The 12,500-nt window shown below is 48.2% G+C and overlaps 2 protein-coding genes across 2 annotated transcripts in view; both read left to right on the top strand.

Annotated features, from left to right (window-relative positions):
- Positions 1-3,251, top strand: part of LOC132152226 (zinc finger protein 239-like) — a 5,050-nt gene extending 1,799 nt beyond the window's left edge. Inside the window, exon 3 of the mRNA XM_059561039.1 lies at positions 2,183-3,251. Coding sequence (XP_059417022.1) covers positions 2,183-3,060 — 878 coding nt within the window. The 3' untranslated portion in view covers positions 3,061-3,251. The remainder of the gene's footprint in view (positions 1-2,182) is intronic.
- Positions 3,252-3,255: 4 nt separating this feature from the next.
- On the top strand, positions 3,256-11,231 carry LOC132151456 (meiosis regulator and mRNA stability factor 1-like). Its single transcript, XM_059559550.1, has 14 exons — positions 3,256-4,339; positions 4,847-5,290; positions 5,468-5,603; positions 5,689-5,894; positions 5,991-6,108; positions 6,637-6,809; positions 7,098-7,535; positions 7,807-7,907; positions 9,594-9,707; positions 9,792-9,978; positions 10,346-10,524; positions 10,595-10,675; positions 10,751-10,984; positions 11,108-11,231. The coding sequence occupies exons 1-14, from the start codon at positions 4,241-4,243 to the stop codon at positions 11,229-11,231; spliced, it is 2,634 nt and encodes an 877-aa protein (XP_059415533.1). The 5' UTR covers positions 3,256-4,240.
- Positions 11,232-12,500: the final 1,269 nt, after the last annotated feature.

Genomic DNA, 12,500 nt, shown 5'->3' with positions numbered 1-12,500 from the left:
CCTGAGGTCATAAATGCATGGATTAACATTTCTGCATTTGACATTGAGAGCATAGGCCGTAATTTAGATATATTTTTGAGATGGAAAAATGCAGTTTTACAAATGCTAGAAACGTGGCTTTCTAAGGAAAGATTGCGGTCAAATAGCACACCCTTAGGTTCCTAACTGATGATGAAGAATTGACAGAGCAGCCATCAAGTCTTAGACAGTGTTCTAGGTTATTACAAGCAGAGTTTTTAGGTCCTATAATTAACACCTCTGTTTTTTCAGAATTTAGCAGTAAGAAATTACTCGTCATCCAGTTTTTTATATCAACTATGCAATCCATTAGTTTTTGAAATTGGTGTGTTTCACCGGGCTGCGAAGAAATATAGAGCTGAGTATCATCAGCATAACAGTGAAAGCTAACACCATGTTTCCTGATGATATCTCCCAAGGGTAACATATAAAGCGTGAAGAGTAGCGGCCCTAGTACTGAGCCTTGAGGTACTCCATACTGCACTTGTGATCGATAGGATACATCTTCATTCACTGCTACGAACTGATGGCGGTCATATAAGTACGATTTAAACCATGCTAATGCACTTCCACTGATGCCAACAAAGTGTTCAAGTCTATGCAAAAGAATGTTGTGGTCAATTGTGTCAAACGCAGCACTAAGATCCAATAAAACTAATAGAGAGATACACCCACGATCAGATGATAAGAGCAGATCATTTGTAACTCTAAGAAGAGCAGTCTCAGTACTATGATACGGTCTAAATCCTGACTGGAAATCCTCACATATACCATTTTTCTCTAAGAAGGAATATAATTGTGAGGATACCACCTTTTCTAGTATCTTGGACAGAAAAGAGAGATTTGAGATCTGTCTCTAATTAACTAGTTCTTTGGGGTCTCACACACACACACACACACACAATCGCTCTCTCTCTCTCACACACACACACACACACACACACACACACACACACACACACACACACTAGAGCTGCACAATTCTGAGAAAATTGAGATTTTTTTGTGTCCAAAAGACATCACGATTCCGAACTAAACCAAATAGTGTTTACTTTACTAGAAGCTGTGAACCATTTAAAAGTGCTTAATTTGAATGAATTATATATGAAGTTTTATAGACTCATTGTTATTTAGAGATGAGGTTGTGTGGGTGTTTAAATCAAGATTACGATCTTTTAACTATTAATCGTGCAGCTCTAAATCACACACACACACACAGATACATAAACACACACACACAGATACGTAAACACACACACAGATACATAAACGCACACACACACACACACACACAGATACGTAAACACACACACAGATACATAAACACACACACACACACACACACACAGATACGTAAACACACACACAGATACATAAACACACACACACACACACACAGATACGTAAACACACACACAGATACATAAACACACACACAGATACATAAACACACACAGATACATAAACACACACAGATACATAAACACACACACACACACACAGATACGTAAACACACACACAGATACATAAACACACACAGATACGTAAACACACACACAGATACATAAACACACACAGATACATAAACACACACACACACACACACACAGATACGTAAACACACACACAGATACATAAACGCACAAACACTTGTCTTGTGTTAATGACACAATCATTTTCAATCTCATAACTTGTAAGCTGTTTTTCCGCTTGCAGTCGTGGCATTAACCCTGAGTAGGTCTTAAAGTATTTCATTTATAAATGCAAGAACTAACACCCTTTCAGTTTTATATGGGTTAATGTAAAATATGGATTAGAAAGTTTTATCATTGGGTGTTTTAAAGTCATAATTGATGGTGTGCGGTCACTTAGAGGGACATTCAGACAAACATCATCATTCTGTCAGATTTACCGACTGACTTTCTTCTGCGGATCAGAACGATGAGATGAAAGTCCCTTTAATTAGATCTATAAAATGTGCTAATAATCTGTCTGTCACCCATTATTGTCCACCAGTGAATTTATTCAGCTACATTTTATCATCACTGATGCTGGTTAAGATGGGAATGAATATGATATCTTGACACTGAAATGTTTCATGTGTTTCTTACATGTATGTGTACACCTGGAGCGGACTGCGGTTGACTCTGTTTCTCTCCACAGCTCAGCACCTGCAGCAGCAGACCGGAGAGTGTCTCACGGCTTGCTGCGGCGCATCGAACCCTAAAAGCCTGTCTCTCTCGGATCCGGCCAAGACCCCCAGTCGTCCCTCTGCGGACCGGCCGTACCACTGCCAGGACTGCGGCAAATACTTCCGGATCAACGACATCAAGCGGCACCAGCGGATCCACAGCGGAGAGCGGCCCTTCCCCTGCTTCCAGTGCGGCAAGAACTTCCCCACCTCCGGGGACCTGAAGAGACACGAGCGCATCCACACGGGCGAGCGGCCCTACCACTGCCTGCAGTGCGGCAAGAACTTCTCCGACTCGGGCCACCTCAAGCAGCACGAGAGGATGCACACGGGCGAGCGGCCCTACCAGTGTCCACAGTGTGCCAAGAGCTTCTACCGCTCCGGAGACCTGAAGCGCCACCTGAGGATCCACAGCGGAGAGCGGCCCTACAAGTGCCTGCAGTGCGACAAGACCTTCTCCGACTCCGGGCACCTGCGGGGCCACCAGCGCATCCACACCGGAGAACGGCCTCACCGCTGCACGCTCTGTGAGAAGAGCTTCTTCAGATCGGGCGACCTGAAGCGGCACCACAGAACACACACGGGCGAGCGGCCCTACCAGTGCTTCCAGTGCGGGAAGAGCTTCTCCGAATCGGGACACCTGAAGGAGCACCGGCGGATCCACACCGGAGAGAAGCCCTACCACTGCAACCAGTGTGACAAGAGCTTCTCGCGGCTGGAGCGGCTCAAGGGCCACCAGAGCATCCACACGGGCGAGCGGCCCTTCCACTGCACGCAGTGCGGCAAGAACTTCTTCCGCTCGGGAGAACTGAAGCGGCACCAGAGGATCCACAGCGGCGAGCGAGTGTGAGCAGACCTCGCTGACGTTTGGCCTTCACTCGAGACCACGCGACGGTGTTCCTGTATGAGCACATGTGAGCAGCAGACGCTTGACCTCACTGACCCTGTAAGACTGTAGAGCACTGCTGATCACTGACTCTGGCTCTTCATCTCGTGTGAGAGCAGCACATGCTGTGCGTCGCTGTGAGTGTGCATCTGTTGGTCATCATGGGCTTCGTTCATCACACTCTGTATGTTGTTGAGAAATATATATAGTCCAGTGACTCATTAGAACTGTAAATTGTATTACAGTTAGTATTACTGTGTTCTCACATTCCCTGTATTTAAGGAGTTCTTCTCAGACTATGTTTAAAAAAAATATATATATATAAACCTGAATTGTTTTACTGTTAACATGATTTGATGCCACAGAAGCGTCTCCAGATCCTCTTTGTGTGTTTGTCTCGATGGTGGCTCTGTGTTTACTAGCTGCTGCGTAAATAATGTATGTGAAACAACAAATAACATGTTAATTTTTAACTGCACCACTTTATTTGTCTCTACTGTTATAAAGAAGCAGTTATAAAGTATAGATGTGCTGTAATTCAGCAGCTGTTTTTGAGCAGCAGATGATTAATATAGTCAACTCAGCTCATAAATCACATTAGTTTTACTTTATAGTCTTTTTAAAATTAGCTCTTTACATGTATAATGGTTTTGAATGGTCTTCTATTTTTACTTTATATATTTGCGTATTTAGCCATCTTTAGTTTGTGTTCAGTTTTCAAGGCTTTAATGTCACCAGAAAAGCCTTTTATAGTAAATCTAGAGGATCGAACTATAATTGTGTTCTTAGTGTGAATTAATGTTTTCTTCATATGTGTGTCAGCATCCTTAATAAACACTTGAGCTCTGAATACAGTCGCGCACATGAACATGCAGTTTATTGTCCTTCTGTAACATTTGACATTTCCACTATTATTATTATATTAGATCATTAATAAACGATGATGTGAAATCAATCGAGTGATTCAGGGTCGTTTCAGTTTTCGTTGAGTTTTGAACGACACGCCACACATTGTCTCAGTAAATTACTCGCCTCATTTAAAAATGTGAGAATGTAGCCTTTTATCCAATATTCAATATTTTTATCCAATATTTTTACATAATAGAAAAAAGCGCTGCAAACCACTTCCGCTCTGGTGTAAACAATGCTAATTTTACGACATCCGCGTTTGTTTACGGCAACGATCAGTCGGAAGTCTGGTAACCAGGGAGACGTCTGGAGACACTGCGGCCGGCTTGAGAAGGTGAGCTTCGTTTAATTCAAAATGTCCTTATTTAAAGCAATACATTGTCCGATTTTCGTCATAAATGAGTATCATGTGTCTGATGGTGTTTCCACGAAACCGTAAACGGTGACTAACAGACAGCGCGCGGAACACGGCAGTCGCGCGAACAAAAACAAACACTGACAGAAAATCTGGATCAAACAGCAGCGCGTAAAGGAATCCGTTCTTAAGAGTGTCATGTGGGCCTCATTAGCTTTGATTCGACTGATTGGCGGCCCGTGTCGTGTGTCGGATGGCTTTGCTGGTGTTTTTCTCCTGTGTTTGTCGCTGATCTGAGGTCAGTGCGGTGCTGATGGCAGACAGGTGCGATGCTCAGGTGTTCTCTCACCTGCTCAGACGCTCCTGAGGATTTAAACCTGCTGCTGTGTTTGTGTTGAATCTCGTCAGAAATGCGATGCAGCGCGAAAGTGATTTACGAGCACATTTGTGTGTTCTCAAGGCCTCTGTGTGTGTGTGTTTCTCCAGAGCGACTCCATGGAGGTCCGTGATCCGGTCCTGGAGCTGAAGGACGTCCCTCCTCCTCCTCCTCCTCCTCCTCTTCCTCTCCTCCACAGTACCGGTTCTCCACCGTGTCTCGGGCCGGGCCGCCTCAGTGTAAGCGTGTGTTCCCGCTGTGAGGCCAGCATCCATCTGCAGCAGGGTTGTGGTGAAGCGGGTGGAGGCTTTCCTCTGTGTTTCTCTCAGACAAACACCCTTCCTCACGCCGGGTCTGTGGGAGCGCCCTGCTGCGGGGGTTTGAGGCAGCAGCACACCTGTGCCCCGCCGGGTGTCTGTCTGTGCCACAGAGCGCCCTCTCTCTCTCACGGTGACCCGTCCTCACCCTCTCACCTCTGCTCTCTGCACCTGAGTGTGGGCCGCGCACCGCAGTGTGTGAAGGGCGTTCACTGTTTGCAGGACTGCTGGAGAAAGGTTGGTGTATCGCACTGCTGCTCAAGTCGTCTTGTGTTTTTGGGAGCACATCCTTCATTCCTCAGTAAAGCACAGCCTCGACTGACCGAGGGCGAGGCAGAAATGTGGTAAAACTCACTGTAGGGCTCTCGTGTGGATTCTGCGGTGAAATCTAAAATCAGTCTCCTCTGCTTTCAGAGTTTACATGTTGACTCGGAGAAGGTCTGGCCGAACATCCCTCCTCCTGTCCCTGTGTGCAACGGCTGTGGTGTGACGGGCGCATCGTCTGACGGTCTGCTGGGGGTCCATTTCGGCAAAGCCACACAGAAATACGGTCCGTACACACGCCAAACACACGTTTTGACTCTTGAAGTTGTGTCTGTGGTGTGTGTTTGGAGTGTGTCTCTCTGTGTCCGCAGGTCCTCTGGAGACTGAAACACTGCCGCCCATCGGGGTGTTCTGGGACATCGAGAACTGTGCGGTTCCCAGCGGACGCTCGGCCGCGACCGTAGTGCAGAGACTCCGAGAGCGTTTCTTCCAGGGACACCGCGAGGCCGAGTTCATCTGTGTGTGTGACATCAACAAGGAGAACAAGGCCGTCATCCAGGAGCTCAACAACTGCCAGGTGCATTAGTGTTCACTGTGGTGTGACTGCTGTTCCACGTGCTTCTGTCTCTTCAGGAGAGCGTGTTTCTTCACGGCTTGCTCTGTTCTCGCTCAGGTGACCGTCGCACACATTAATGCCACTGCCAAGAATGCAGCAGATGACAAACTGCGTCAGAGCCTCCGGCGATTCGCAGAGACACACGCCGCTCCCGCCACAGTCATCGTTGTCTCATGTACGTGTCTGCAAACAAAAAAAAACTGGGGTTCATATATTTGATGGGATTAAATGATGACAAAACAGATTGTTGTTTATCTCTTTGAATGAACGTGCTTGATTTATAATAGATCAAATAAATCCGTTTAACTTCCTCCAGCAAAACTAAACATTTATTGAAACTAAACCGCAGAAGGTTCTCGTTCTGAACTTCTGGCGTTACACAGATGAGCGTTCTCATTCACCTGTGATCAGAAACATGATCTCCTGAGGACATGAGGAAGCAGGATTTCCAAATGTGGAAAAGTGTGAAGCTTTAGCTGCTCTTGTCAAAACTAGACTGAACTGACCGCAAACACACAGTGATGAACTGGTTTCAGGTAGACTAGACACAACAGCAGCAGTGACCCTTCAATCTAATAAGGGCTAGAGACAACATTACGATTGATTCTAACACGGCCTAGTTACAAACCCTAAGCTGGCCTCATGTAAAAAACGAAACTGAAACCAGTCGTTCTAACGTCAGCGCTCTCTGTCCTTCACACAGCGGACGTGAACTTCGCCAGTGAGCTGAGTGACCTGCGGCATCGACACGGGTTCCAGGTGATTCTGGTCCACAAGAGCCAGGCCTCGTCTGCCCTGCTGCAGCATGCACACCTGCGCGCCGCTTTCGAGGAGTTCGTCTCAGACCTTCCTCCTGGGATGATCGTCAAATCTCAGGTCAGCCGCCACACCTCACTCCCTGTTCCTGACTGCATTTCCTACAGGTGAACACTGGTTTGATGAATGCAGAGAACGGCTGGCTGGTGTTTCTGTTTGAAGACAGCGCAGTGTGTTTGGATGTTGCTGCTGTAATCATGTGATCGTAAAGTCGTTCACTGTCTGACTCCATGCTCTGAGATTTTAATGGGGTTCGTAGAGAGTTAAAGCTTTCAGCGGCGGGCTAGACGCTGAACTCCAGCACCATCTCAGATCTCCCAGAGTGCTGTTTGTGTGTGTGCTCCTCAGCCCAGTTTCAGCCTTCTGTTTGTGCACCGCCTCCCCACGCACCGCGACGCCAAAGCAGTGGCCAACCGGCTGCAGCGGCTCTCCAATAACTGTGGAGGGAAGGTGTTGGGTGTGTCGGGCAGCTGCGCCGTGCTCCGGTTCGCCAGCACTGATGCAGCCGAGCGCGCCCGCAAGCGCATGGAGAACGAAGACGTCCTGGGCCACCGAATCGTGCTGTCCTTCTCTCCCGACGGCCCGGAGGAGGAAGAGGAGCGCCGGCCTCCTGCCGCCTCCTCCTCTTCGGTCTTCCTGCCCGTGGAGAAGCCGCACTCGCCCCGTCGCCTGCGGCGGGCATCTTGCTCATGCCAGGGCGGAAGCCACGCCCCCGAGCGCCCGTATAGTCCCAGGAGAGCAGGCCACGCCTCCTCATGCAGCCCTGTGATGAAATCCCTCCCCCAGGTCAGCTGTGTGCCCGCCTCCTCCCCATCATCCTCCAATCGCACGCTTCCTCTTCTCATGCCCTTCTCATTGTGCTGCCGCTTGCCCTGCTTGCGCTGCTCGTCCTGCCGCCGTCCCGCTGCTGTCTGACCTGTGGCGTGTGCCGCTGCTGAGACTCATCTTCCTCTGTCTTCATCTGTCCTCCCCGTCACATTCCTGTCTCTCGCCTCATTGGGAATCGGCCGTGTGTTCGTGTGTGTTTAAGTCAGCGCTGTGTGTGTGTTTGCTGCAGGCTGTGAGTGCTGTGACCCGACCTGCGACTGCCTCTCCCCAGAGTCTCCCCGTCCTGTGTGCTGCCGTTAAACCGGTAGAGCCGCCGCAGCGCAGCCGCAGGTAACCGAACACACACATGCACATATGACCACAAATCAAAGAGAGAAAGTTGTCTCCACATTTTTATGAGGCTAAAATCCAAGTGATCGCGTCTCACACAGTTCCAAGCATTGCTAACTTGACAGCGCAGCCTGTTCGTTATCATCATATAATGCAATCAGCTGAAAAACGCTCTACTGTTCGGTTTAAACATTCTGTAGTACAATCTGTGCCTCTTCGAGTGACCACTGTACTGCTGTGATTGTTAGGCCGAGCACATTGTGTATTTTCCATCCCTCTACACCTAAACCTACTCCTCAGAGAAAACTTCCTACATTTTTTACAATCTCAAAAAAAAAAAAAATCCATTCTGGATGATTTATAAGCTTTTGTACCGATGGGGACCTCAATTTAGGTCCACACAGTTACACAAGTCTCCGTGAGTTGGTGTGCATTCACAACAATCGCGCACACGTGTGTGTGTGTGTGTGTGTATACACACACACACACACACATTACACTCACTTGCTCTCTCTCACACACACACGTACACTCACACATACAGGTGCTTCTCAATAAATTAGAATGTTGTGAAAATAGTTTTATTTTAATAAACTCAAATTGTGAAACTCGTGTATTAAATAATTTCAGTGCACACAGACTGAAGTAGTTGAAGTTTTTGGTTCTTTTAATTGTGATACATTTTGGCTCACATTTAACAAAAACCCACCAATTCACAAATCAGAACAAATCTCAACAAATTAGAATATGGTGACATGCCAATCAACTCGAAACACCTGCAAAGGTTTCCTGAGCCTTCACAATGGTCTCTGAGTTTGGTTCACTAGGCTCCACAATCATGAGGAAGACTGCTGATCTGACAGTTGTTCAGAAGACACTCACTGAAACTCTTCACAAGGAGGGGAAGACGCAAACATTCATTACCAAAGAAGCTGGCTGTTCACAGAGTGCTGTATCCAAGCATGTTAACAAAGTTGAAGGAAAAAGTGTGGAAGAAAAAGATGCACAAGAATTTGTTTAATACATGAGTTTCACAATTTGAGTTGAATTATTGAAGTAAATTAACTTTTTCCACGACATTCCATTTTATTGAAAAGCACCTGTACACACATGATTGCTCTCTCACGCACACACAAACACACACACTTGCTCACTTACTCAGTCACTCACACACACACACACACACACCAGATTTTGGAAAAACTGTTAATGTTTGAAAGCAGCAAAACAAAACACCCCTTCCCCAACAAGGCCTCGCCCCTATTTTGATAACTCCACCCCACATGTACAAACTCAACCCTTGGAGTGACGCGGGTGGAGTCTGTCTTTCCTGCGGCCGCAGCATCTTCAAGCAGAAGCCAACACAGATTAGTTGTGTGAAACGAAGCAAAATCTTCCTAACTGGCCTATCAAAACCTCCTTCCACTCCTTAGGTTTCCCCTCCTCTGGAAACCTGCTCCAATATTTACACGGTCCCACCTCTTGCCTGATCATAACCCTTGACCATTCTCCCGATCATTACTAGAGAGTGTGTTTGGGACCAGGTCCAACACCGCATTTAAACAAAACAAAAATAAATCGCCCTGCGTTAATGGACTAATAACTTTGACAGCACTATTATTTAATGAGGTCTGAGATTGTGAAGTGTTTGTAATTGGATGCTGATGTTGTTTTGTGTGTGTGAAGGCGGGACTCTCCTGGCCAGATGTTTCAGGTCAGCACTCCTTCAGCATTCAGTAAACTAAGTTTGCAGCGGAACCTCAGTCCCATGATGCTCTCTCAGAGCTCATGGTCATCACGGTAAGTAAATCGCATGATCTTCAAACGCTTTATAAATCTCTCTTGCATTCTTGTCACGTGTTGGTTGGTCTCTGCTCTCTTTAGGAGCGCGTCCCCCTGCCTGTCGAACCGTTCGTCTCCGCTGACCGCTCCGTCCCCCAGCATCTGCACAGATGGCCTGGCCGAGCCCTTCTCTGATGGAGTGGACGTTCAGGTCACTAATCTGGACTACAGGATGTCACGCAAGGATCTGCAGCAAATACTACGAGACGTGTTTGCTAAACATGGCAGAGTGAGTTGCATTTCACAAATTCAAAACCTGAGTGCATTAAGAGTTTCATTTCTCTCTCTCTCTCTCTCTGTGTCTCTGTCTCTCTCTGTCTCTCTCTGTCTCTGTCTCTGTCTCTGTGTCTCTGTGTCTCTCTCTCTGTCTCTGTCTCTCTGTCTCTCTCTGTCTCTGTCTCTCTGTCTCTCTGTCTCTGTCTCTGTCTCTGTTTCTCTGTCTCTGTGTCTGTCTCTCTGTCTCTCTCTGTCTCTGTCTCTCTGTCTCTGTCTCTGTTTCTCTCTCTCTGTCTCTCTCTGTCTCTGTCTCTGTCTCTCTCTCTCTGTCTCTCTCTGTCTCTGTCTCTGTCTCTCTCTCTCTCTCTCTCTCTGCACAGGTGAAGAGTGTGGATTTGAGTCCTCACACTGACTATCAGCTGAAGGCGCGGGTTCACATGAGTTCGCTCCAGCAGGCCATCGGCGCCGTCAGTCTGCTGCATCGCTATAAAATCGGCAGCAAGAGGATTCATGTGTCTCTCGTCACCGGAGCCAGTAACAAATCTCTCACCTGCCTCAGGTATCCCACAGGCTCTGCTTCTGTTCTCCGTTCTCTTCCTGTCGTAGATCTGACTGTGTTTGTTCCTCAGCTCCGAGATCGTCAACATCCTGCAGGACGCACCGGCCAACTGCCTGCCTCTCTACAAGTTCACAGAGACGTACGAGAGGAAGTGAGTGACGTGCTCCGACGTACGTGTGCTCTCGTGTGTTTGACTCGACTGGTGAGCGTTGTGTGTGTGCTGCAGGTTCGGTCGTAAGCTGGTGGTCAGTGATCTGTACCGGCTGCCGGAGGTGGTGTGTGTGCGTGAGCAGGGCGGTGGGCGGCTGGTGTGTCTGCTGTCCAGCACTCAGGCTCGGCAGAGCCCGCTAGGATCCGCACACTCTCACAACAGCTCCAGCACCGCCAGTCCTGTTCTGTTCGAGGAGCTGGAGTACCACGAGCCCGTCTGCAGACAACACTGCACTCAGCAGGACTTCAGGTGACTCTGGGCACACGTATATTCATCAAGTTGCAGATTTTCATGTTTGCTGTTTAGTTTCAGTAAAAGCTCTTTTTGGGCTGGAGAGCAAGTTCTGAACTTATGTTTCTCTTCTGGTTTCAGTGAGTCTGATTTTGATCCGGATTCTTACGTGATCCCATTTGTGCTGGTGTCTCTAAAAGTTCTGGCTGCTCATGTCCACAGTTTACTGCAGAGTCACGAGGGAACGGTGCCACTGCTCAGGTAACACACACTCACTGGCACTCACTCTCTCACACACACACACACACACACACACACACACACACACACACACACACTCACTGGCACACACACACACACACACACACACACACACACTCACTCACTGGCACTCACTCTCTCACACACACACACACTCACTCACTGGCACTCACTCTCTCACACACACACACACTCACTCACTGGCACTCACTCTCTCACACACACACACACTCACTCACTGGCACTCACTCTCTCACACACACACACACTCACTCACTGGCACTCACTCTCTCACACACACACACACTCACTCACTGGCACTCACTCTCTCACACACACACACACTCACTCACTGGCACTCACTCTCACTCACACACACACACACTCACTCACTGGCACTCACTCTCACACACACACACACACACTCACTCACTGGCACTCACTCTCACACACACACTCACTCACTGGCACTCACTGGCACTCACTCTCACACACACACTCACTCACTGGCACTCACTGGCACTCACTCTCACACACACACACACACACTCACTCACTGGCACTCACTCTCACACACACACACACACACTCACTCACTGGCACTCACTCTCACACACACACACACACACTCACTCACTGGCACTCACTCTCACACACACACACACACACTCACTCACTGGCACTCACTCTCACACACACACACACACACTCACTCACTGGCACTCACTCTCACACACACACACACACACACTCACTCACACTGGCACTCACTCTCACACACACACACACACACACACTCACTCACTGGCACTCACTCTCACACACACACACACACACACACTCACTCACTGGCACTCACTCTCACACACACACACACACACTCACTCACTGGCACTCACTCTCACACACACACACACACACTCACTCACTGGCACTCACTCTCACACACACACACACACACACTCACTCACTGGCACTCACTCTCACACACACACACACACACTCACTCACTGGCACTCACTCTCACACACACACACACACACTCACTCACTGGCACTCACTCTCACACACACACACACACACTCACTCACTGGCACTCACTCTCACACACACACACACACACTCACTCACTGGCACTCACTCTCACACACACACACACTCACTGGCACTCACTCTCACACACACACACACTCACTGGCACTCACTCTCACACACACACACACTCACTGGCACTCACTCTCACACACACACTCACTCACTGGCACTCACTCTC

The sequence above is a fragment of the Carassius carassius genome, chromosome 10 (assembly GCF_963082965.1).
Source record: "Carassius carassius chromosome 10, fCarCar2.1, whole genome shotgun sequence".
In the NCBI taxonomy this organism is placed as follows: domain Eukaryota; kingdom Metazoa; phylum Chordata; class Actinopteri; order Cypriniformes; family Cyprinidae; genus Carassius; species Carassius carassius.
The sequence above is the reverse complement of the archived record's forward strand: the minus strand, read 5'-3'. Positions and strand labels throughout refer to the sequence as shown.